The sequence below is a fragment of the Electrona antarctica genome (assembly GCF_951216825.1).
Source record: "Electrona antarctica genome assembly, chromosome: 4".
Lineage (NCBI taxonomy): Eukaryota > Metazoa > Chordata > Actinopteri > Myctophiformes > Myctophidae > Electrona > Electrona antarctica.
In genome coordinates this window covers 20,630,419-20,658,200 of record NC_136809.1, presented here as the reverse complement: position 1 = coordinate 20,658,200, position 27,782 = coordinate 20,630,419, and the positions used below count along the sequence as shown (strand labels likewise).

Below are 27,782 nucleotides of genomic sequence, written 5' to 3'. Positions count from 1 at the left end.
GAAAATAGCCAATTTGCTAAGATTACCAAGATTGGGTACGGGGCAAATGTCTAATTTCTCTTTTCGGTCATGAGCTAAAAGGTTTGGGAACCATCTCCTATGCCAGCAGCAGCAGACTCCTTCAAAAAAGCACTTACAGATTCCAATGCAATTCCCAACTGTAAAAAAGTTAAATTTTTCCCATACTGTACACGTGTAGATTTGTATGTCTGTAAATCTTCTGATGAATTGAAAATGGAGGACCCTGATGTAAACAAGTCTTTTTCTGGTTTTATTCTCGTAGCAGATTTTGTATTGACCTGCACTTTTGTTGAAAAGTATAGGCTACTCATTCTACAAAGTCAATCAATCAATCAATCAACACATGGGGGGCAGGGGGGCTTTGAAGAGCAATGTGTGGTTGAATTCACTTCATAACCGAAAACATTTGGACAATACTTTTTTACTTTATTTATTTTTATTCCAAATAATGTCTTTGTTTTGAATGCCATTGTGGCTGCTCCATGGTATTGTTACTACTGCTATGGAAAATATAAACACACAAGGTGAAGGTGAAAGATGCATGCTACCCCCTGGTGTTCATAGTGTGGAAATGCCTCATGGCTGTATCATCAGTGTTCATTCTGACAGTAAATTCTGATTTAGTCTTAGTCTTTTGAATAACACACCATTTAGTTTCAGTCGTGTTTACTCGTCTGCAATCTCATCTCTTAGTCTAGTCGACTAAATATCAAAATCTTAGTCTTCTTGGTCTGAACACTGCAATGCATCCAACACAGCCTCCTTGACAGACCTCATTCAGTCTGGCTTCAGGGGATGAATTAAACATCAGCATACATACCATGTGCATCAAATGAAACGTAACGTGTATTGCCTGGATGTTCCTGAAGAAGACCGTTACAGAGTCTAGACCTTAGAGTATAAGGTCTAGACATTGTGCAATATAACACTAATATAACATTCAAAAGGGTGAGCGGCAGTGTTGATTTTGACACCTTTAGTCTAGTTTTAGTCAACTAAATAGAAGATTTTAGTCGACTAATTGTACAGTTGATTTAGTCCACTAAAATGTATTTTGGCGGGCCTTGATAGCGCTGATTTTACACTTGGTTGCACGCTGAAAATAGCTATTTTCAGAGCGCATCCAAGCATAAAAATGACTTGTCTTTTAGTTCTACTGCATCTATTCTCCAGTCCCTCCCTAACATTTTAGTCTAGTTTTTATTTGTTGACAAGAGTTTTTATTTAGTTTATATTTAGTTTGTCAGTGAAAAAAGGTAGTCGACGGAACATTTTTCGGCATCGTTTTAGTCGTCAAAATCAGCACGGGAGTGTGGATGTTTTTCCCTTTCCTTTGTCCAGGATATGAACTTCAACACATAGTCATATAATAATTATGTCAAATATTTCCATGTTGACTAAACAGTAGATGTATAAAATACAAAACAAGGGGTGCTGGCAATCGAGGACAAGGATGCACCTATTATTACGGTAAGCATTCAGTCATAAATCATGACAATGTAGTAAAGAAAGTCACTTTTCTTAGCATAATAATATTTAATAATAGAATTATTTCCCAGAAAAGTTCCAAAAGTTCAAAAATTCAAGATTTAAATGATAACATAAATGCAAGGTTAGTGCGTCCAAATTGTGGTTTGGTCACACCACGCGGTCAGTTCAGTGTTTCTGAAATAGCAGATACAAGCCTCTGACATACACATAACATTATGTACAACCCTACCACTATCATAAAAAACAACAATAATCTCCCAATAGTGAACTTTCTCTTTCTTAAAAAGTGCTTTTACAGTTCAATGCATGGAAGCAGATATTTCAGTTTGGCCCTGCACTGCTTAAGACTTGAGCCTGATTTAATACTTTGCCATGTGACGGCATTGTGTGCTTGATCTGCAAGCTCACCTCGCGTTGCATCACAGCGCATCGTGAGCTTGTAGATTTGCAATTTTACTGTCGGGTGGAAACCAAAAATGTTACTTCACAGCAGTGGTTCTCAACGTGTGGTCCTCTGGGTCCCCATGTGATTGGGGGGGGGGGGTCCCCCCCAGATGACAGTGAAGTGACAATTTAAGGATTTTTAAGACCTTTTTAATATTTTGCTGTGGACCCCCTGGGGGTCCTTGTGGGGGGCTCTGCGGGGGCTTTTTATTAATACTTTCTCTGGTTAAATAATACACACTTAACCACTTTCACTATACATTTTTTCAAACATTCTACAAACTCACAATGCACTGTGATGCACTGTGAGCTTGTAGATCGGCTGTTTTTGCTACTGATATTAATATTGGGGAAGGAAATAAAACATAAAAAGTTAAATGAGGTTTCTGCCTGACAGTAACAATGTTGTACACAGCTCACTCACCCTGGGACATTATGCAATTGACCAAACTCATTCTTAAAAAAGACTCAAGACACGCACACACACACACACACACACACACACACACACACACACACACACACACACACACACACACACACACACACACACACACACACACACACACACACACACACACACACACACACACACACACACACACACACACACACACACACACACACACACACACACACACACACACACACACACACACACACACACTACACTGCCCTACGTTCAATTAAATAGAATATTGATTATGGATAGTAATAAAAGTAATCATTGCGCGTGTGTGTGTGCGTGCAAGTTGGGGGTCCAAGAATCTTGTAAACTTAAAAACATCAGAGCAGGTCCGTAGACAATAGCCTGTGTGAAATCTGTTCAATGATGGTAATTTAAATCGTTAACATCACAACTAATAAAATGCAGGCCTATTGGTGTAAACAAATCAGTAGTTTGTGTAATAATGTATGTAATACTTACTCTAGTCTAGATTCACCGTCTCTTACAACTTGTAAATTAGCCCCCCGACAGGCCTGAGGGCATGCATAAACACACACACATCTGAGAGAGTATGACAGGGTTGTGACCTGGAAGTTACACATTCATAATGGCAACCGTTCTGAAGCGTAGAATAAAACATGCTCAGATCTACACAGAGTATCAACAAGAGGCGTATTCTCCCAGGCTCACAAGTGTACTGTATGCATGTACTGTATGTATGTATGTATGTATGTATGTATGTATGTATGTATGTATGTATGTATGTATACACACAACATTTCAATAAGCCTCACAAGTGATCGATTTGGGTAGTTTTGTGTGTGAGCGTGTGTGGGTGGGTGTGAGAAATAGTGTGTGCGCGCGTGTGTGCGTGCGTGCGTGCGTTAAATAGAGGGATTAAGATTAGAAGAGGATTAAACTAACAACTTTGGCGTTGAATCAGTCACATCGGTGCTAATACTGGTGAGTCATTAACCTCCCAACATATATGTATGCATCGGCGTGTGTTGTGGGCCAGGTTGATCCTGAATGATGAAGGAAAGGCCAATTCTCTCACTCTCTCTCTCACACACACACACACACACACACACACACACACACATACACACACGTGCGCATGTGCAGTTGCGCACCTGACACGGAGCTCCAAATATGCAGTACTAGGATTTTTGACATAGCGTACCATGAAAATCACAGGCCAACTGGCCAAATGAAGACCACACAAAGAAAGAAAACACTACACATTAAAAGCAGCAGTACACATGCGTTTGTTTCCCAGAGTTTGTTTGCTTTCCCTTGGTATCATCCCTCCTTCTTGTTCCCCCAGAACTTGAACGGAGATTTTTTCTTCACCTTGTCTTTCTTTAGGTCTGACGAAGGAGGGGGGGTAAGGGCAGGGGGAGTATTAGGTGAGTTGATGGGGGCGATACAAGATACAAAATTAGAGATGAGACAAAAATGGCTATCGAAGTCAAGTATCATCTTCAAATGAGCTACTGTGTGTGTGCAAGCGAGAAAATCCATGCACAAGCGAAAGCAAGCAAATAGAGAAGGTTCTATATGGAAAAGCACACACACACACACACACACACACACACACACACACACACACACACACACACACACACACACACACACACACACACACACACACACACACACACACACACACACACACACACACACACACACACACACACACACACACACACACACACACACACACACACACACACACACACACACACACACACACACACACACACACACACACAAAACTATGAAATCAGTTGCCTGAGTGGGACTGAACTGTGAAACTTTTATATTAACTTTTTGAATACATTAAATCTAAATGGCTATTCTTTTAGCCTGCGGTCGACGTTCACTCGTGGTAACATAACGACCTTACGCTTGGAGCTCAATAAATCTCCTCAATTTCAGCCCTGCTTTCTCAGTCATGAATTGCAAATTGGGCAAAGCTTTAACTCGGTTCTATCGGAGGGTCAAATTAACCAGCTGCATTATCCATTTGGCTAATAGGAACTCAGCTGACAAAAACGAGGGGTAACATTTTTGTTTGATGCTTTTTCCATTAGCCGTCATTAGATCAAATGAGATGCAAACATCGCCCAGAAGCACCTTCAACACACACCTACACACACACCCACACACACCTCCCCCCCCCCCCCCCCCACACACACACACACGTCCATTTCCTAAAATCCACAACATCTGCGTCAATTAGAGAGGTTCACGATGGAAGTCCAGCAGTAAATTGGATATCATCGCTGTCGGGTGGAAACCTTGTATGTCCAAAATCGTTCCCTAATTATTGTCCATTTCTTAGATTTAAATAGGGTAAATAGCCGATCTACAAGCTCACAACGCATTGCATTGCAGCATGCTGTGAGCTTATAGAGCTGTTATTTTCACTACTTTCGTGCGACACTCGTGTATGACGAAGTAGTAGGGCATTACTTGTTTTACAAACAAATTGTAAAAAAAAAAAAAAGAAAATTAAATATGGAGATACAAGGTTTCTGCCCGACAGCAATGATATAATGCGAAGCCTACTAAGCGGAGGTGACAGGGAGGTCGTGATGCCTAATGGACACTGCGTACAAATGGCCGCGGGGTGTCGACACTCACCGAACGTCTGCATCATCTGGTTTAGCTGCTCGTCCTCCTCGTCCTCCCTGAGAGAATTAAGAACACACTGCAATTAATATGATGAAACAAACATACACACAGAATGCACAATGCATTAGAGAATATCACAGTGTTATGGCTCTGGGTTTAGAGCAGTCTGGATGACTCCAATCAGTGGTGTAAGGTTGAGAGGCTCACAGGTAAGTGCCAGAGTAAAGGAACCATCATAAATAAGTTTAGTATACAGTGAGAGCAGGGTTCTTGTCATTGAATTAGTGTGTGGTGTTCATTTTCCTGGGATCAAATCGAACCAGGGAGAGAGTGTGATTGCCCAAACCTATTGAATATTTAATGAACAATACACTGTGGGATGGGCTTCCAGGGATAATCCCTGGTTGTGGACCAATAGTGGCGGTAATGGCTCAGGAGGTAGAGCGGCCGCTTGGGAAGGTTCCCAGTTCCATCCTGGGCTCCCTCAGTGTCAAAGTGTCCTTGAGCAAGACTCTGAGCCCCTAACTGGTCTCCATGAGCAGGTTGGTGCCTTGCATGGTTTCCTCTGCCGTCGGTGTATGAATGTGTGTGAATTTGTTCAATGTAAATTTGTTCAAATTGTAAAGCGCCTTGAATATGCTATATAAAGTGCTATATAAATGCTCCATATACCATTTACAATAATGTATCCTTTCTTCTTTTATGATGAAAGGAACACACACACACACACACACACACACACACACACACACACACACACACACACACACACACACACACACACACACACACACACACACACACACACACACACACACACACACACACACACACACACACACACACACACACACACACACACACACACACACACACACACACACACACACACACACACACACACACACACACACACACACACACACCTCCCCCCTACCTTAGCCTGTCTTCGTCCAGATTATCAACGATGGAATTTCTGTCATCGACGATCTTTACCAGCTTGGTCATCAGCTCTTCTTCTCGCCTCCGGTCCCACGATGACTTTAAATGTTCTGCATGGAGACAAAACATTTTAGCCTAGTAGGGCTGCATCTAACAGCTCTGTGTAGGATCCATTCAGCTGCTTTGGAAGAGGTTTAATAGCCACCTAGAACAGGGGTTCTCAACATTTTAAAGTTTTAAAGTTGATTCATGTAATAAGTGTCTCTTCACCTGGTTTGTTCATCAGTCTTCTAAGCTCCTGTTCAACAGTGGGCTGATGTTCCTCCAAGTCCTGATTTTTCGCTCTACACGCCCAAACACACAGAGAAAGAGAGAATTCTCAAAATGCATATATAAAAAGGGGGCGCACATGGGCACAGTGGTAAAGCGCCTGCCTAGCGGTTACACGCCGGCATTCCGAAGCTCGCTATTCCGACACACCGCCAGTACGACTCACGTGCATTACTAACTTTACTAACCCTAACCGCACGGCACGGAAGCCACATAGTCCCCTGCCCAACACCATTGTGGTTTCGAATCCACCGTGGTGCAGCCAGCTTTGTCAACCGTGTATATGAAGTTATGAACACAATTAACCCATGTTTCAGGGAGGGAAGAAGGGAGTAAAAAGCAACAATACAAAATGAGGGAGCATACATTATTTTTTTGCAACGACCTCCTGCTTCACATATATACACAAGCTTGAATCATACTTTGTTGTACTTGTAGATGTGGACAAATGACAAAACAGGTTTAAGTGGTTAAGCATTATAGTCACAGCTATACCGTAAAATTCTGAGTGTTGAATACCAAAAGGTTTCCCTAAGAAACTATCCACACTCACAGAAAGTTTTCAACGTATTTGATTTACGTCAAGAGTCTAATGAACGGACGCATTAGGGCTTCTTTCTTTTTCTGCGAGTGCAGGTTGATTGTTAAGACTGTTGGCTACCAGTCTGCCCCCGTCCTAGAGTCTCAAATCTCCTGTCAGTAGAACAAGCAAAGTTTGGGACAAACTACTACGTAATAATAACCTTCACAGGATCAATTGAGCACATTGAGGGAGGTGAACAATAAAAGTATCAGTTCATAATCATACTCACATGTAGACCAGTTCTGACTCACGCCGCATGGCCTGCTGCTTGTTCCTGATCAAGGTGAACCATTCAACCATCAGCGCATCAGAATCCTCTTCTCCCTCTGACACACGCACACACATTTACAATTACATTGAGAATATACAGTGCATCACACACATTAACCAACATTAACATTAACACATTTACAATTGCAAGTAAAACAATCAAATTGAAGCGTGTGTGCGACGTGCGTGCATGTTCCACCTTCTTCACTGTCCCGAAGGCGCTTCTCCAGATCCACTCCTCTCTTCTCCAACTCGTTGAGGTTGTCTTCAATCTCCTGCAACTCCTTCAGAATCTTCTCCTTGGGGATGTAGTCTGGCTTATGCTACACACACACACACACACAGTACACACATTCAACATGGGGAACAAATATTTAAAATAACGCAATACAATCAAGATATACGGTAGTGTAGAGCAGGGGTCCTCAACTAGAAATTCTGAAGGTCCACTAATAATTTTTGAAAAAGACTAAGGTCCGGTCCCATGAGCGCGACGCGGGCCACGCAGCGGCCAGCGGAGAGTGGGGCTCTATATTTATTAGTACAGTCACACCAAGGCAAGCTTATACGAAGCTCCCAGGGTCCACAGAGAGGTGGTCCGCGGTCCGGTCGTGGACCGCGGTCCGCCTATTGAGGACCCCTGGTGTAGAGCCTCAGCGAAGGATTATGTAACCGATTTTAGAAAGGGTTGATAAACCTGCTATATCTGATTGTTCACTTGGACTGCTGAAAGGTTGGTCTTTATCTAAATACATGTGTGCGTTGGAACTTGTCCAAGGCAACTCTTGTGTGTTTGTTTTTACTGTAAATTATGCAATCAAACAATATTTTCCCTGTGAGATATGGAATACATAACCACCTTGGAGGACTTTGACTCCGTCTTGGTATCGTTGGCACTTGCAGCTCCATTCGAAAAGCCTGAGGGGGGGAACAAAAAGAGGAAATGAATGGAGTAAATAAATAAACGGGTGTGACACGTCTGTAGGTGGGACAGTGTTGTTTCTTACCTCTGGTGCCTTGTTGTGTGCCAGCAGCACTGGGGAGATGAGTAGATGAAGAACCAGACCCAGGACCCCATGGCTTAGAGGGGCTATCAAGTCTGAGGATGTATGGAGGGAGGGAGGGATGGATGGATGGATGGGAAGAGAGAGAGAGACAGATGAGTAGAAATCAAGCAAAACTAGAAACAAAAGGGATAGTTTGGAAGAATTGGAATATGCCCAGTTTACACAGTCCTACAGTATATAAGTTGACACCCCTTGTTTATGTATAGTGTTCTTCTTCTATTTTTATTTAGGAACCACTGGGAACCGAATAAGAATCCACACTCTACATGTGTACAACAGCAGGTACAAACTGTCAGATCAACTGTCCAGGTGCAATGCAATAAGCAAAGTGCAACTCCAGAGTCACTTATTATTGTTCTTATATAAAATTACGTCTACAGGAATAAGAAAGGCCGCACCGGACCAAAACATTGGTCTGGTGCAAGGAGCAGTCTCTGTCAGTGTGGTAGAGATAATGATAACAGTACAGTAGCATGATTTCGTATAGAGGCATTGACACACATTGCACTTGTAGACACACAGTGCCATTGTTCGTATTGCAGAGAGAGAGAGAGAGCTTATTGTCCATAATACGGGTGTGTGTGTGTGTGTGTGTGTGTGTGTGTGTGTGTGTGTACAGTGTGTATGTGTGTGTCTGTGTGTGTGTGTGGGGGGAGGGGGGGGATTATGCTGAGCAAGAGCATACGTTCAGTTCAAGTATTGTCCATTGTCCTAGACCTAGCAGACAGAGGAGGGCATGTCTGGGGTGTTTGGTGAATGGGTGGAAGTAGGCATGTCCCGATACCGATACTTGTATCGGAATGCCCTCCGATATGCCCTTATTTGGTCATATCGGAATCGGCAAGTACGCCCGCACCAATCCGATACCACATTTTATTTAATCACTTAATGCGCGCAGCACGGTGAGACGGGGCCGCCGGTATTGAAAACGCGCATCTCCAGCCGTAGGTGTGAACGGCTTTGCCGACGTGCGAATGGGGGACAATTTAAAACAATGGCGGCTTGCTGTAGTTTGCGACTAACATAAATTTGCATGCACAAGGGCTGCCAAGTAGACTATCTTTTGTTGTTTTTCTTTCTCCCCCTCTCTTCGAAGTTAGACTGGACAAATAAACTCTAAACTGACTGGGCCACGGTGGTCTGACGCTCATGGTAACTTGCGCCGTGGGTGGAACGGGTGGAAAAGTTTGGTTACATTTTAATGCATCTGTCAATAATGCATTGTATTAAACCCAAATGCGATACCTTTGCATCATGTCTGCACCGAGTCGAAACAACACGGGAGCCGTCAGCTGCTAGCCTGGCGCGGCCAGACTCATAGCGAGGATTCACTGACGCTTCCTCCCCGCATATGATATATATTTGCGGGGAGGAAGCGTAGTTATAATATCTCCCGCAGATCGATTGAATAGTCTCACATAATACGTGACATATTCCAATGTGCATCAGTGCATGCAACTTCTCAATCTATCGTTGCTGAAAAGGCAGAGCTACAAGCTCACAACGCAGTGCAACCAGACGTGGTGTGAGCTTGTAGACTGGCTATTTTTGGTGCGTGACACCAACGTACGATGATGTATACATTATGCATTTAAAGTGATGGTACACAATTAACAGTTCCCTCAAGTGTAATGCTTAATTGGGTCGTCCACTCACAGTTAACAGCCTTTGTATTGAGTTTGTGCTTGAAATGTACTGTAATTCTGCAAACTGTTAATACAATTTTCAATCAATCAATCAATCAAACTCTGTCTTTTAGAAAGGTACTGTATAAGGCCCTAGTAAAATGTAGTGCAAAGGGATGCCTTGGTTGGTTAAAATAAAGAGAAGATTATTAAAATATAATAAGCATATATATAATATGCATAGTGTGTGTGTGTGTGTGTGTGTGTGTGTGTGTGTGTGTGTGTGTGTGTGTGTGTGTGTGTGTGTGCTTGCATGCAAAGTGGAACATCACCAGGGCTAAACTTCACGTTATTCTACGTGATAACGCAACCAACATGAGTACATGTACTTTACACTTTTTTAAAAAAAGCACTGGTATCGGTATCGGCTAACACATAAATTGTTGGATCGGAATCGGATCGGAAACGAAAAAAGGGTATCGGGACATCCCTAGGTGGAAGGATCTATCTAAATAATATGATACTGGCCTGTGGGGCCTAGTGGTTCTAGCTAGTTCACACTGTCGGGCAGAAACCTTGTTTGACTGCTGAACCCGAATTTCCCGACTTTTGTTGTATTTGTTTTATTCGCCAATTTTGATAACTTTTAAGACATACAAGGTTTTCAGTGGACCCTCAATGGCATACTGTACGTCACACGTTTGGATCACATGACCGGAACAAAACCACTCACGCTCGTTTCTCAGGGCTGCTGGGAAATCGAGTCTCGATGCAATGGCAATGGCGGCGCGCTATGGGTCGCTGTGTTTCTCTGTGTTGTTATCGACGGCGCTAGTGGAATATTACCTAGAAAAAGCGACCACGTGATTTTAAGGGGGATGATCGCGAAATGGAGGTACCTTCACGACCAGGTGATTCTTCAAAGGTTAGTGGAAAAACTGGGGCAGTGAAGTTATTTTCATGATCGAAAACTTCCGCACTAAACGTGTTAAAAATGTACGCCCTACTTGGTCACTACAGCATCACACAAAAGCATCAAAATGAGCAGATCCACAAGTTCGAAAGTTTGAGCTTGCAGATCTGCTACCTTCGCCTTTTAGAATTTGAATCGCGAAAAGTAACAGTTATGGAAATGGACAAATGTTGGATTCACATGACAAATGACAGGATAAGAACAATAAAGGACAATAGGATGCATGTCAGCAGGGTATCCACGTCTTTCCCCGCCAACGTACTGGGGCTCCTTGTGTGTGTGCTTTGCTTCCTTCAGGCCGTGTTGCCATGTTGTCTGCTTATTATAAGCTTATTATAACCTTTGACTTGTTTTTTCTGTAAAGTCATTTGCAAATAAACTATTGGTAGTTGCTAGTTGATGGTTTTTTGGGCTTGATTCTAAAGTGTACAGCAGTTGCTTATTTGGGCTTGCTTCCTAATGTTGTTTAAACCATTGGTTTCCACATTTCTTGACGTCAAGGAACCCCAGATTAATATGTAATTGTCCACAGACATCAATCTAAAATATTTTTGCCTTTTTTATTAAAATGATATATTCTCAATGTGTTTTTAAATAACAGATGTACAACCTCACAATGTGTTGCTGTGAGCTTGTAGATCCACTATTTTCATTTGAGCTTGTTTTCATAGACCTGGCCACGCAAAACTGGCAACACAGCAAGAGAAAGAGGAACTTATGCACACACAAACGCAAAGACTTATGGACCATATGAAAAAGGTGAATAGGAATCATTTAGGCAGACGTCACAATCTCACTTGTTTTCGTTAGAGATGGGTTTGAGTTTAGACCTCCACTCCGTGGGGGCACCGCTGTTCTCTGACGTTACTGAAAGAGACATTTTTGGGAAAACATCAGCGTATTTGACCCCTTTTGGGACAATCTCTTCATCACACCTTCCAACACTATTTATGTTCTTAGAACCCTGTTATTCAGGGCATGGTCCGTATAATAATAGCATTCCACCAGTTAAACAAATCACCACTACAACACTATCCGTATAATTGAAATGTAATTTGTGACCTAGAAGACAAAGGATTACTGAAAATAGTAGAAACCTTAAAGAAGACAATCTGCTGTATAATTAAGGTCAGGAATAAATAGTTTTGCACTGGTCTGGGAAATCACTTCCAACTGCAAGAATGGAACAAGGAATTATAGAATGTGGAATTAAATGTTTTGAATTAGTCAGGAAGTCTGTAAATATCATATGTAGTCTTGGTCAAATGTTGCCTAATGTAAATCGCTCTGGATTAAGAGCGTCTGCTAAATGCACTCACTAGTTACCCACACACACACACACACACACACACACACACACACACACACACACACACACACACACACACACACACACACACACACACACACACACACACACACACACACACACACACACACACACACACACACACACACACACACACACACACACACACACACACACACACACACACACACACACACACCTTTTACCTGTGGTATTGGGTGAGGCCGTGTTGGGAGCCTTGGGAGAGCCGGTCCTGCCACCCAGTCCACTCTTACTAGGCAGACTTGGAGTAGGGCTAGGAGGAGTGTTTGTCACAGACGGAATGTCCAAGTCAGCCAGAAGCGAGGGATCTGCTTTTAGCCTCTTTTTTCCTCGAACCACCGGTGTCTCACTCGTAGGAGGCTGAACTGGAGAAGATCTGAGAAAAGCGATTGAGTACTAAGTTAAACTAGAGGTGCATGTAGTTTTAGTACTGTATAATGTATAATATGTGCTATCAGTTGATGGAGAGGGACGGGTAGTTTGTGTGCGTGCATGCGTGGGTAGGTTACTAACTTGTCAGTCTTCTTGAGTGCTACATTAGTCCACGCTGGCTTAGTGTTGTTGTTCTCCTCAGTCAGTTTCTTAGTGAGGAAGGCTGCTGCCTGGTTCTTGCTATTGCTAGTGTTCTCCTCTTTGGACCAAAGCTTTCCAGAAGCTCCACTCGGCGGCCCAGCTGCTTTAGCCACATTGCCACCCGTGTCCTCATTCCTAGACCCGTTATTATCACCCACACCAGCCATGCTCACTACCACTCTCACATCCTGCCCTGTCCTTAACCCCTGACTGCCCTCATTCGACCATCTGTTCTGGGTCGGCGTCTTCTTCCTGTCCTGCTCTTCAGCCACAGTGTTATCAGGCCCAGTTTGGAAGAATTTGAACTTGGCCTGGTGCGTTTTAGTCGAGGCATCTGAGGTTCGTGGGGCTGGAGTGGGTGCTGTGGAGATCATGGATGTGGGGTTAAGACTACTCCGTGGAGATGCAGATGGCCTTGGAGTGATGGTGATAGTGGTGGTGGTGGTTGTAGTGGTTGTGGGGTCACGGGTGGTCCGTGAGGTTGGGATGGGGTAGGAGGTGGTGGTGGTGGTGGATGCAGGAGCTGCCCGGTTTCCCGTACCCACAGGAGAGAGACCCGAAGCAGGCCGCCATGTTGGAGATGATGTGGGTGGATTCCCGGGGGTGATGGCCTGAGGGCTGGACTTCTCCGTCTTGGCGGTCAACCAGTTAGGGCCCAGTCTGGAGGGTTTGGGGGGCTGGTTAACAACGTTGCTTTTTAAAGGGACTGGTTGCGGCGTGTTTCTGTTAACATCCGTGTTTTTGGCCACGTCTCTTAATGGTGTACGTTCAGGGAACACAGACCTGCAGCACGGAGACAAAGCAACTCAGAGTGAATGGAGGTTATTTATGTTGGCTTCAAAACCTGTATATAGTCAGAGGAATTACCGGCACTCACAAAAATGTCCTTCGGGCCATGTAGGCTCCAGGCCGGCACAGCCTGCCTATCGCAAAAAAAGAGCCTCATATTCCAAATAATTTTACCAGGCTATCTGACATCAGTCTTTAATGCCTCCCAGCTCTCGTTTATTCATGGCTAGTAGGCAACAGAGTCCTATTCCCACAGCCTAAGAAGACATACTGTGGATCTGTTGGATGGGTACTGTCAAAGCAAAGCAATTTCTGGGTCAGGTTGTATTTTACTTTTTTTGTTTTGTTTGGGGGCTTTTATGCCTTTATTTACAGGACAGTAAATAAAGGCAGGACATGGGGAGAGAGAGATGGGGAGTGACACGCAGCAAAGGTTGTCTGGATTTTGCGGCCTAGGTGTCCGGATCGCTATGCCAGCTGCCTGGGCCGGTCAGATTCTATTTCAAACACGGTATAGTAAAACGCATGAGGATGGCGACCACTGTATGTAAAAAAGAAAAATGCCTTCAAATATGTACCATACCTTTACAACATTTATCTAGGCACTTGAACACAAAAAGGCTTAAAACATGCAGACTACTTGCCTACACAGTAGAGTACCACTGAAACACCAAAATGTATGCAAATTTGGTCAAAAAGTGTTGGGTTAAACTAAAGCTGAAGTATATAACGTCAGAGGATACGGGTACAGGGTACTACTAGTTTTATCTCGCAATTTATTACTGTGAGTTCTCAAAGTCACTATTTGAGAACTCAATAGAGCGCCGAAGTCCTGATGTCACTCGCTCATCCCCTGGTTCATGGAAGTTTTTCTCTATGGATAATAACATGGGGTCATCTTAAAAACGTCTCGTATAAGAACTGTGGTCCAAAAATAAACAAACTGTCTCTGCGATATTGTCAGGAAGGTGTCTCTGTATCATTTACGACAGTCAGTCACTCATATTTCATACAGTCTTCGTTTTCAGTTGATTCTTTATATCCATATGAGTGAAACGGCCGGGATGATTTGTTTATTTTTCAAACAGTTCTTATATGAGGCGATCTAAAATCCCCCTATGGGGATTACAATGCAAATAAAAAGTACATGAACCTGTGGATTTAGCGCCCTCTACTGATATTGACGTCAGACTTCGGTGCTCTATGGGCCTTATAGGAGGCAGACTGGCGACTGGTTGGAATGCAAATCAATGTCAGGACATCAGCATTGCTATGTAAACTCACAAGCAATGACAGTGATGAAAATAGAGACCACAAAAACAGAATCAAAAATACTGTTCAAAAATAATAAACTAAAGATTACAGTTTTTAAGACAATCCAAGGATAGTGGAACAAAACCTTACTTTGCACAGCTCCTGTGATAGAGCTTCCCATCCACTAGATGTCGCTGCACCAAGTGAACATGCATGTCACAGGACACACACTTGTTGCTTAGAGTGCCTGTCCGATTGGAGCGGTCATGTAACACCTTGTTCTGGTGAGAGGTTGTAATGGAAGGAACGGGAAGAGAAAGGAGTTACAGTTGAAGGAGTAAGAAAAGTAAGAAATCTAAAACATGTATTTAAAAAGGGTCACAGACATATTAAAGACTTCATGAAGTCAGAGAGAGAGCATTGAAATCAATGTTCTGTTTTACAAAAAAGCGTAGGTATTTATACTAGCTATGGAAATACTATTTCCTCAAAAGTGCCTACTTGCAAAACATCAGTCAATATATTTCCCTCAATGCGTGCCGTTTGAGGAGCCAATCAAAGTTGTAACTCTGTGGGGCTGAAGTGCAATGAGACCGGACGGTCTACCTGTGATTTAGGGCTGGCTGTTGTTGTCGAGGGTGAGGAGGTGGTGTTGATGACGAGGTTGGGGGACGGAGGGTGCTTCTCTGTGGCAGGTTTGGAGGAAGGGTACGCCTTAGAGACCACAGGCTGGTTCCTCTTCCCAGATGGTTCATCTGCAGAGCCATCTGGTGGGCGCTTTATACCTGCCATACCTCCAACTGCAGTGGAATCACACAAACACACACGCACAAACACGTTTGCATTTAACAAGAAATTCTTGAACACAAACAACACTAGATGCACAAACTTGGGAAACTCAACAATAAGTGTTTCAGGATACACATCACGAATACAGGAAGCATCATCTCCTCCATATGTGGTGACTGCCAATTATCACAGACACTGAACAGAATTTAGCTTTAACAGAATTTAGCCTTAGCTCTTGGCTTGGGCATTCCTGCAATTTGCAGGCCTCTCACAAATAATGTATGGACATTACCACGGTTTCCAAATATGAACACAAGCCGTTTGCATTTGAAACCAGTAATAACATCCTTAAGATGTTGGTAAGGAATGCTTCTTCCAGACTGTGGTTGAATGACAACCCACTTCTAAAATGGGCACTTCTCTACTGTGTTCATCAACAACAACAACAACATTGCATTAGCTGTATAATCGAATTGATCTGTACGAGCTGGCGAGGAAGGCTAGTGTAGTACAGTACTTGGATTTGAACTGGACAATCTGGAGGTTTTTGCAGATCGGAGGGTGAGGAGGAAGTTGGACGCTATCCTGGAGAACTCCTCCCATTGCCTCTGTGATATCATTGCTGTCCGGGAGAAACCACCTAACTCCAAAATGTTCATTTTTCAGGAAATTAAGAAAACCTTATATTTTTTAAACAATGCAAATACTGCCTCATTAAAGTTGGTATTGTGACTTTATATATTGCCAATTACTTGCATGAGAGGGGGAGAGGGGGTGGAGTTAGCTGCTTTAGCAGACTGTTTGAGGGTCCAAAGGTTAAGAGGTTTTGTCCGAAGTGCATTTTAATACTTTTCTTTGGTTCAATATCTTTGTAACCAACACGCAGACGTAAAGGGTGTTCAATAGCATTGATTTATGAAAAAAATAAAAAATAAACTCAAGTAAGGTGGTTTCCTCCTGACAGCAACGATATGCAGTATAGAGGGTATGCGGATGCATAAAGTGAGTGTCAAATCGAGCAGCAAAGTGAGTTTAACATTGTTTAATGCAATCAGATGGATGTATGGGCTGTCAAGGCCAAAAAGTATTTTTTTGCCACTCAGTAGGCGTTCCCGTATAACTTCCGGGTATGATGATGATGTCACACGCATACCCTCTATTGAAGATGAGGAGCATATTCAGCCACAGAGTCATCCCTCCTCAGCACTATCCACAAAGCATCTTGTACAGTCCTTTGTGCAAGTAGCCATAAGGCTCCACAACCAAGCTTGACCCCTGCATGGACTCTGGCGCAATTGCATATATTAATCTGGATACTCATACTGGACCTTTCAACACTGTTGAAGGTTTGTTGAATATTGATTTGTACATTTCTAATATTCACTGTTGAATTAGACGATTATGTAATAATTGTGTGACAGGTCTACTCACTGGGCGAGCGACCATGGAAGTAGTTGTAGTACTGGGAGACGTATGTGATGACGCTGAGGCGGTCAGGGATTCTAAGAGCCAGCATGTCCTCTGCATCCAACAGGGCTGGAATCCCCAGCTTCTCCTGTGCCACCTGGAATGCCTGGAATGAAAAAACATAGAATTGATTTTTACTCAACAGATGAAGTGTGTGTGTGTGTGTGTGTGTGTGTGTGTGTGTGTGTGTGTGTGTGTGTGTGTGTGTGTGTGTGTGTGTGTGTGTGTGTGTGTGTGTGTGTGTGTGTGTGTACAAATAATTTATTTCGTTGACCAAGACTACATTACTTTTTATGGCTGTTTAGTTACCAATCCAGGCTCAAACATCATAACAAACTTCATGAACAATTCAAAACATTTAATTCCACATTCTATATTCCTTGTTCCATTCTTGCAATGACAATTGGAAGTGATTTCCCAAACTATGTATTCCTGACCTTAATTATACAGCAATAATCTTCTCTCTGAAGGTTTCTACTATTTTCAGTAATCCTTTGTCTTCTAGTTCACAAATTACATTTCAATTATATGGACAGTGTTGTAGTGGTGATTTGTTTAACTGGTGGGGTGCTACTTTAATGACGTCACACACGCATGCATTTATATGGTTTCCCAATGCAATCTTACGGACGCAGTACTGCGCATGCAGACAGGGGTTGACTGGCCACAGGCTGACTAAATAAGAGATTTAAACACTTGTTTCAACTTTCAACTTGTCGGTTAGATTTTCTTGCGAGCTAGAAAGTAAAACATCTGAGAGCAGGGGGCCCGACCTTTACTTTTTGAATACGATGTCCGGGGGAAAAAAAAAAGGTAAGAATTGTGCCTTGTGGAAAATATTTGCCGGTGTCCCCCTGCGTCGGTACCTGGGTCAGTGGAACCTCATCTCAGAGCTACATAGCGGAGGGAGAGGTTCCATATGGGGCTAACAGTATACCTACAGCAGGTCACACAATGGACCATTGATATGCATCCAGCCAGGGTCTTTCCTATGTTAATTCACGCTTTTGACACTCGACAGCTTTTGTAAGTGGTGTGAAATGTGAATAGTTGTTTTTGCACGTGAGGTACACGCGCTCACGGGTACGCACGTCGCACGTGCACATACGTGCGTGTGCGACTGTGCGTGCTCCTTCTCAATGAGCACTGCACCACAGTATATGGACCATTCCCTCAAAATAATAAAGATATGGTATAGGAAATGGTGTTTGTACACACAAACCTCTGTCTTCATCACTCCTCTGTTTTACATTATCCAATTTGTTTTTGTTATACTCTGTGGAATTGGAAGCCAATCTTAGGCCAGTGGTGGGGAAAAAAACCTCTTGACTTCTTCTTAGTCAATCATGCAGAGTATGAAAAATTAGAAAGACCTGTTTTGTTTAATGGCTCTAGAGATTTGCATGATGTTTGGATAAAATCTGTACGTGTATGTCAAATAAATGTTGTGCAAACATTGGCCTCCTGGTGGCGCTATCCTGAAAAATGCACTCACTATACACAATGAATTTGAAACTGAGCTACCTTTCCTAACCATCTGTCCACTGTACCAAGACATCAGAGACACATACGTCCCACAGATTACAATCACCCACAGAGATTTTGAAAACATGACCAATGACAAAAAAAAGTCCCATATCTGCTGGGCGAAGTACAACAATGTGCAAACACATCAGCAAGATTGGTGAGCTACTGTGATAGAAGGATATCAAATGGAACACAACCACCCTAAAGACTAATCATTGTGTGCATTCCTGCATTATCTGCATGGATTTATCTCTGTACATATAAATTGATTTATTGGAGATTCTGACTTTCAATTGTACAGTATATACATTTTGTTTTGATTGCATTGTTCCACTTTTTGCTTTGGCAATGTAAACGTATGTTTTCGCCCTTTGAATTGAATTGTGTGCACAATTTGGCTGCGATCAAGCCAACGGTGCCAGATATTAGCTGTCCACAGACGGACACATGGCCGGACACACGGACAGACGGAGTGCAAAACATACTCTCCCCATGCCTTCGGCCTGGTGTAGACAATGACAATAGTAATACACTAAAATGGCCTACTTGTGAACCAAACCAAATTGAGGGCACATTATTTCTCCCTAACAAGCCTAAACGTGTGTGATGCAGAGAAAGTTTTATCACCTGGATTCCATAAAGCAGTTCCATGGAAGCATGAGGGGAAACAAATGTAACTAGAAAAAGTGCCCTTCTGGGCACAGGTCTCCACCAGGACTGTGTGAGATGTTTGGCAAAATGTTTAGGATTAATATAAACATGTTTTTGAGGCATTTTGTTCCAAAAATGTGTTTTGCAAAAATCAACCTGTTGGTGGCGCTATAACAGGCCAATGTGAAAAGGGTGGGATATATTCCTCAGCCTAGTAAGAAAATGTGTGAAAGATTTCACGAAAATTGCATGCTGCGTTCATGATTTGAGGCTTTTGTTCAAAACGGGGCAATCTTGCAAACTGTGAAAGCCAATTATAGCCAATTAGGATGGAATATGAAATATCGGACAGATCCTACTTGAGCACATGACCATAGAGATACTGTGTAACGATTTGTGAGATTTTTGGACAGAATCTGGAGGAGTAATATCAAAAAATGTGTTTTACAAAAGTCGGCCTCCTGGTGGCGCTATACAAGGCAGATGCGGAAAATGCAGGTCAAAGGTTTGTCCTTGGCCTCTAGGGAGTGTGCATGCAACGTATCACGCAGATCGGTGCAGTTTTAGGTAAAAAAGGTGAAAAGCTGCCTCATGGTGGCGCTATAACAGGCCGTTCTGGAAAATGTGGGGCAGAGGTTCATCGTTGGCATCCAGGGAGTGTGTGTGCAAAGTTTGGCATTGATCGGGCCAACGGTGCCGGAGATTAGCTGATAACGGACGGACGGAAGGAAGGACGGACGGACGGACGGAAGGACACACACACACACGGACGGAGTGCAAAACATACTCTCTCCCCATGCCTTCGGCCTGGTGGAGACAATGACAAGCAGAGGCATGTCATCAGCCACACACGCACACACACATTATCATGATTATCTCCTGAGCTATAAAAATGTGTTTATTATCATATTATTGTGGCTCTATTTTCTGTTTTAAATATCATGGTGTGCCCTTTCACTTAGTTTTCAGAGAGCCTTGCTATTGTTTGCTCGATTTGTTTCCTGTGTTTCATTGATAGTTTTATTGTTGCGACCGCAGATCGCAGTTAACTATGAAATCGTGCATTTCCCGTCAGTCAGTCAGTCAGTCAGTCACGCCCCATATATGGTCATGCCTATCACATGATGTCATCAATATTAAGCCCATATATGGAGATCCCTGATGCCATCAATATTGTCCAGCAACTCTACATCTCACCTCAAACCCTTAGATCTCCATATATGGAGCTGACCTATTCTGACATTCCATATGTTGATCCTTCCCCATCCATCCTTACTCTTCAATGTCTCCCTTTTGACTGATACCTGTCCATTTAAACTCTAGGCGGGCCTGTCCCAAAGTTATTAGCCACGCCCGGCAGCCAGCGAAAACTAGAGTTCTCAACAGGCCCGAAAATTAAGGCCCAGCCCTACCTGGGCCCATGTACACTCAAGACACTGCCCCCACTGCCACCCTTAGATCTCCATATATGGAGCTGACCTGTTCTGACATTCCATAAGTTGATCTGACCTCATCAAACCCTGTAGTGTACACTCAAGACACGATCCATATGTGGCCAGTACAGAATTCATTCCATGTTGATCTGACCCCCCATGACAAAGCGCCAGCGCTCGCCCAGCAGTCTGCTGTCATCCAGGCGGATATGTTGATCTGATCCCCCATTTAAAAGCGCCAGTGCTCGCCCAGCAGTCTGCTGTCACCCAGGCGGATGCGTGGGGTGAGGTCGCACTGGTGTTAATAGAGTAAGCCAAGGAACTATTGTTTATTGCGACTGCAGGTCGCAGTTTACTATAAAATCGTGCATTTCCCCGTCAGTCAGTCACGTCTAGTCACTCACGTGTCCATATGCTATTTGCAGAAATTACACACGATATTTCAATTACTCGTTATTTCATAGATCAGACCTACCATATATAGTAAGGAGCGATAGCAAAACACTATTAATTCAAGAGTACCAGAAGTATTTTTTTTAAAACTGGCTAGGGCGAGATGATCCGGTTGAGGGAGCATCTCTCCCTCACCCCCTCCCTAACACCGGGCCTGCTTATATAACTACTGTGATGCCACTTTCACTTTTGAAATGAGGTCAGCCTGTAGAATACAGCTTGTAATGTTAATTCATTTGACTGACAGAGGCAGACCTTTAATTGTTCTAACTAACACCACAATCATCCTGGGAATGCATTGTGTTGATTTTCTCAGCCACATATGCACACCCTACAACTGTTTCCTTCTGTTATTTATACCGTATTGTTCAGAATATAAGACAACTCTGATTATAAGACAACCCCCATCAAATAGTCTAGTCCCCGATTATAATACGACCCCGTTTTCTTAGATATTTCCATTGGGAAAAAAATGTAGTCTTATATTCAGCACAATAGTGCACTTTCAATTCATTTCTCTTCAATGTATAGGCTGTGACATCAATGTCACATGTATTGACCAGAGCTCTAGCTGCACTATCTGATCCCAATGTCAAGCAGCACCGCCATTCTGTATACACGACCAAGACCAAGGTTAAACCAAGGAGCTGGAGTGAGTCAAAAACAGCAGTGGTGATGATGGATGAGAGATTGTGAATGCAAAGTTGCATCCTTAGTATTCATTCAGTTTACTTATAATGGTACAGTGGCAGCATATTGCTCTGTTGGGGATAATTCAATATGGCATCCACTAATATCCACAAGCCACACACAGCTTACCAGTTTATTGTTTTCAATGACATCGTCCTTCTTCAGGGAGTCAAAATTTCTGCCAGAGAGAGAGAGAGGGGGGGGGGGGAGGGGTTAAAATAAATCATATTAGCAATGTAATGTAAACAATAATGAACCTTCATTATTTTGTTGACAAGTTTGTCATTCAGTAATTTATGCACAAATCCCTTAATAAGTTATCTGACACGTCACGCGTGAATCCATTCTTCGTCCGAGCATAGACATGGTAACGCCCCGCCTGCCTCTGATTGGCCTACCGACACTGCCCGTCTTGCCCCCATGGTCTCACGAGACTGTCCTCCGAGAAAGACAGCTTGGCACGCTTGTAACTAACTTGTAACTTTTATTTTTGTAGAAGAGGCAAACTAATATTGCTTATGCCGTTTCCTTTGATTGAATAATTGATTGAACACGTGCAATCACGTTGTACTACGATTGTGATCTAAATAAAGTGTTAGTGTTGATTATCGTGTATTAATCAAATTATAGTAAACTAATACTAAAAAGATAAAGAATCAAGGGAAAAGAGACCTTACAGTACAATAATGTTTCAAGTTTACACATACAAATAAAGGACACAATAATCAACACACTTTATTAAGAACACACAATCAATTATTCCATCAAAGCAAACGGCATAAACTATATTAGTTTGCCTCTTCTACAAAAATAAAAGTCACTGTCACGCGTGCCAAGCTGTCATTCTCTTCTTGTATTATATCGTACTTGTATTATTTCCCACCAAGGAGTAACCTCGCAGCAGACTATCCAGCATGTATCCTCCACCTCGGAGGAAAGCCTGGTGTGGCCGGCAGTGTCGGTAGGCCAATCAGAGGCAGGCGGGGCGTTACCATGTCTATGCTTGAACGTAGAATAGATTCACGCATCTGACACCCATGAGTGTCTAGGATTCTACCACCAGTGCCACTTCGCTTTGAACTGATGTTCTCATTGCAGCATTCTTATATATATATACGTTGGGGGGCATACGTTAGTCCGACATAAAAATAGGGCCAGTGCATAGGGAGCAGTTTCACTCAGAACGGGTTATTCTGGTTGCCATTTCCCTGCCTACCAGTAGGCTAGTAGGCTATAGTAGTAGGCTGCGAGGCTACATTTTCCAGCCTCACTGTGGAGACATACCATTGTAGATATAAAATAATTAATTATTTTTATTTGGGTATCAGCTGACAAAATATCATAACCTTCAGCAACATTCCCAAACACATGTATGTACTGTATGTGTATGTATGTACTGTCCTCAAACGAGCATGACAGTGTAATCAAAATAATAATGGTCAGATCGCATACAGACAGATTATTTATTTACTGCGGAGAGAACACATGTTTGACTGATCACTCGTCACTCTCGTGGTGTTTTCCATAAGGATATGTCCACATGTCTTCTCGTCAAGTAAGATGTAAACATTGAGAACTGTTTTGACGTGAGGGGAGCGGAGGCTGCTATCAGATCAGAACACCCGAACATTTTCTAACGACGAATAATAATAATACCACCGTCGATCCAGAGCCATAGAGTAGAAGAGTTGTGACAAGTCAAAGATAGTAGAGAGATGGAAGATGTATGGTGTACTGCAGTGACAATATACACACTAGCGTCACTGACAAGAAAACTTACGAACTACAGACTGGCAGCCAAGTAGCCTAGCATCCTACATGTAGGCAGGAAGATGGCGCCCAAATAAGCCAAAATCCTACCGAACGCGTCACTATGCCCTCCCCCTATAGTCCGACATATGTGGCCGGTAAAGACTCAACCGTGGCACAGACATGCATTGCCGGTTAAGACTCACCTGTGGCTTCCACATGCGGTTAGTTGGGTCAGTGTGTCAGACTATTGCGTGTCGGACTGGCCAAAGATATGCGCCCATAAAAGTTATGTAACAGACAACAAAAGGCACATTCAAAATGGTTCCCTGGCCTCTTCACAGAGATTGCTTTGATAAAAGCTTGTCAAAATGATTTATTACAGTGAGTAATCGTGTGTCCAGAAGTCTGCACACAGAGACACTCAAGTTCTTCACTTGAAATCATAATATCTAAACAAAACAATCAATCCCAAAACAAGTCCTGGCATTTTTGCTTGTCCAAACGCATCTGCATTCCAACAATGCAGATAAACAAATCTGCATTGTTGGAATGCAGATGCGTTTTTTGTTTTGTTTTGCTGGAAATAATATATATATATATATATATATATATATATATATATATATATATATATTCAAGAGTGCCTTGAACCATCTGGGGGAAAACAACCCAAGAGGAATCTTCCAAATTACAATGTGTTGTCTTTGGATTATTTGAAGCACCTTCAAAGAGCACCATGACTACAATAACTCTGACTGTACAACCTAATATTCCCAGGGTAGTGCATCAGTTTATTCAGATTTTTAGTTTTTTTACAATCCCAAAATATTTTGATAATGTACTATAAGCTGTTTAACCCGTTCTATAAACGTCATCTAAATCCTAACAGTTTTCTGTTTTGAATAGCCAAATTAAGCCAACGTCACAGATGCTTTTTAATGGGTTAAGCATTACAGGCTTACAGCACCAAACAGGTCTATGATAGTGAAACAGCTTAGATATCACTTTCATTGTGTTTTCATTCAAATGCCTTTGTATTTATTTATTTTTTTGGTGGGAACTTAACTGGCATTTATCAACATAACCTTAAGTGCCCAGAGGGATGATGTGTAAGGTAAGTAGTTAACTCTCTGGGCCCTACTGGGCCCTGACTGTCTCCCTCTCTGAACCCACATTACGCCCAACCCTGTCTTTGCAGCAGCACCAAAGGCCTCTCTTCTCTCCCATGATTCCCTCGCAGCTTTTCTTATTTTAATGAAGACAAAATACCAAAGGAGGGAGTGGAGGATCACCCATGAGACACCCACTTTCTTAAAACATACATGTCCTTAAAAGGATGAGGGAGCTCGATCATTCTGCAGAAGTTAAATCCCTCTCACGTCCCATACCATGATCATGATATCATGATATGATACTGTATCTTGCAATGTGGAGGTCATGTCAAGCTCAGTTTAGAGACAGTCAAAGGAACCTAAATTCACAGGTCATACGACACAAATCTGGGCGAGGCAGAAATAACAGAGAAAATGCTTAGAAGAGCAAACCTAAATAAAAAGCATTCTGACGCTGACCGCACTGTAATTTACAAAATTCACCATAAAAATAAATCTAAAATACCATGGGGTCAGTGAGGTTATTGCAGACACCCTGCTAAACCTTTTTCATTTTAAAGGGGCAGGACACCCAAAATCACGTTTGTCACTTGTGTCACTTGTGATAGGGAGCAATGATATGATACAATCTGCTCATAGGCTTGTGGATTGAGAGCTTTCTGCTGTTTCTCTTGCTATTTTGGTGTACTTCCAGTTTCTGGGTAGAAAATAAATGTTTGGCGCCACTCATTACATATTGCATTACCTGTACAAGGGAACCCCAATTCGATGTTGGTTTACCCAAACTGATCAACTGAGGGAAATAGCCATTCTTGTACGTCCTCTAGTTGTAGGGGTTAGGCGCCTAACGCCTAACCCTAACCCTTACTTAATGGTGAAGATTAACTATCAATAATTTAGCTGGAGATATTGGACCAAAGATATGCACCCCTCGAGGACGATAAGGGGTCCCACTCCCATCCCTGGACAACCACCACTCAGGGTTCCTTGAGGGGATTCCAAATGGACCATATGGGTCTGTAACTCAGAGTTATACTGGTCTGTTAAATTAAAACGTTTAGGAACCACACAGCAGCACTTTACTACCTGAAGTTCAGGTAGTGCTTCAGTCAGGCAGCCTTCAGTTGCTTCTGCTGAACTGAAGCAGCAGATTAGAACAGCACCACTGACATCTCCCTAGGGGGCGTACTCCCACCGCTGTGTGAATTCCGTTCTGCCACTCGGCTTTCCACATAATCCCCAGGGTTCACTGACATTCAGTGCCAAAGGAGCAATCCCATTATTCCCAACAAAGCTACAAACCTACAAGTTAGCAATTTACATAGCCTGTTCACATAATAATAGCTACGGGAAAGCCATTTTGCGACGTGGAATCATAGTGTTCCTGTTGCAACAAGTCGTAAACTATAAAAGGGAAAGGGCATGCCGACCGTTTTCTTTTGTGCGAGAGAAGTGGCTGTAACGAGTGTGTTGTCCAGACCAGTGAGTGAGTCCCCTGGTTGTTGGATGGAGTGGATGGTGTGTGAGTCCTACTTACATGAGGTCAGGTCTGTGTTTGTGTATGAGCGCGCAGAACGCCAGTCCGTCCCTGAAAGACGTGGTCATGTTAGTGACAGCGACATCCCGGTATCCGTCGACCTGGATCTTGCACCACTGCTGGAGAGCTTTGACGGCCGACATCGCAAACCGGACTTTCACACAGAACAAGCAACTAGCTGGGTGGTGTCAAAGCAGGACGGCGGATGAGAGGCCAAGCCCCCACTGACGGAGAAGAAGAGAAACCCCCAAAGTTTTCCGACTCAGCCAGTAGTAGGCTGTATATCCGGAACATGGGAAGGCTTCTCAGTGCCAGTCAGAGAGAAACTGGAAGAAATGTTCTCTCACTTGACACCTGCAAAGGTCTCCAGTGACGTAGCATGGGTGGAGACTATAGTTCTGCTTTTATCGCTTTGTTTCTCCCTCATGTACATACATACACATAATGTAGGTGTGTGTGTGTGTGAGTCAGTGAGTGAGTGAGAAACAGACACACACACACACACACACACACACACACACACACACACACACACACACACACTGATTGATTGATTGATTGATTGATTGATTGATTGATTGACTGACTGATAGAAAATGTTATTAACAGTTTGTAGAATGGGTACTTTTCAAAGAAAGTACAGGTCAATACAAACTGCCAGAAAAAGCACTAAAGACTTGTTTAATCAGGGTCCTCCATTTTCAATTAATCAAGACACTTATTTTAACCAAAGAAAATCACTTCCACTACCTTTAAAGACACAAATATACACATCTATGCAAAATAGAATAGAAAATCAGCAAATACACAGTTAAAAAAAGGGAATATGTGAACAGTATAGAAAATAGTATAGTATAGAACAGCCAGAGAATAGTCCACTGATCACAACACCCATGCAGTTTAACAGTGGACTGGATATAATTCAGAAGTAGTGTCTTAATGCGTGCCATGTCAACGGGTGAAACCACAAAAAACACAATAGGTGTGTCTTTTGTACAGCAGCCAACCTGGCCTGTCCTGTCCTGTCTTGGTGGGTGTGTTCACCAAGCAACATGACACCAGCCACAATTCTGTAAATATGCAGGTCATAAAAACGACCCACAGAGCCAGTGGACCTTTGGGACACACTCTCTTACAAAAACACTCACTCCCGTAGGCTACATATGAACATTAGCGGATCAGTGTTTTGGATTATTTTGTTTAATAAATCAGCATTTTTACATACCCGGTAATTCATATCCACTTCTCGTTACATGGCCTTGTTGTAATTTGGATCAAAGGTCCCTTTTTAAATTCACATATTTAGTAAAACAAAATCCTCTCTCTGTGAAGGTCAGGGTAGTGTTGATGCAATGTTTTGGTGAAATAAAAGCTTTTAGTGTTCATCATGTGAGACACAACTCTTTACTTTATTTGAATCTGTTGCTGCAAAACCTGTGGCCAGAAAGAAGATCTGGCAGAAAAGTGGAACTTAGTATTAGTAGTAAATACTAATAGTTTGACACCTAATTAATGGATTATGGTTTTTGGAAGTATATTCAATTATTTCAAACTGAATGTGTGTGGGGGG

At 42.8% G+C, this 27,782-nt stretch overlaps 1 protein-coding gene across 2 annotated transcripts; it reads right to left on the bottom strand.

Annotated features, from left to right (window-relative positions):
* Positions 1 to 1,537: 1,537 nt before the first annotated feature.
* On the bottom strand, positions 1,538 to 26,554 carry micall2b (mical-like 2b). Of its 2 annotated transcripts, none has more exons than XM_079499670.1 (16): positions 26,213 to 26,554; positions 21,941 to 21,989; positions 17,022 to 17,163; positions 15,408 to 15,601; positions 14,952 to 15,082; positions 12,699 to 13,541; positions 12,337 to 12,561; positions 11,632 to 11,685; positions 8,177 to 8,268; positions 8,029 to 8,087; positions 7,369 to 7,492; positions 7,129 to 7,225; positions 6,257 to 6,330; positions 5,982 to 6,096; positions 5,054 to 5,100; positions 1,538 to 3,774 (listed from the first exon to the last, which is right to left on the bottom strand). In XM_079499670.1, exons 1-16 carry the CDS (start codon positions 26,353 to 26,355, stop codon positions 3,707 to 3,709), a joined length of 2,457 nt encoding a protein of 818 aa, XP_079355796.1. In that variant the 5' UTR covers positions 26,356 to 26,554; the 3' UTR covers positions 1,538 to 3,706. The 2 variants fall into 2 exon arrangements, with proteins under 2 accessions (XP_079355796.1, XP_079355795.1); XM_079499669.1 differs by having other exon boundaries at positions 11,632 to 11,701; positions 12,350 to 12,561; positions 26,213 to 26,552.
* Between the last annotated feature and the right edge of the window lie 1,228 nt (positions 26,555 to 27,782).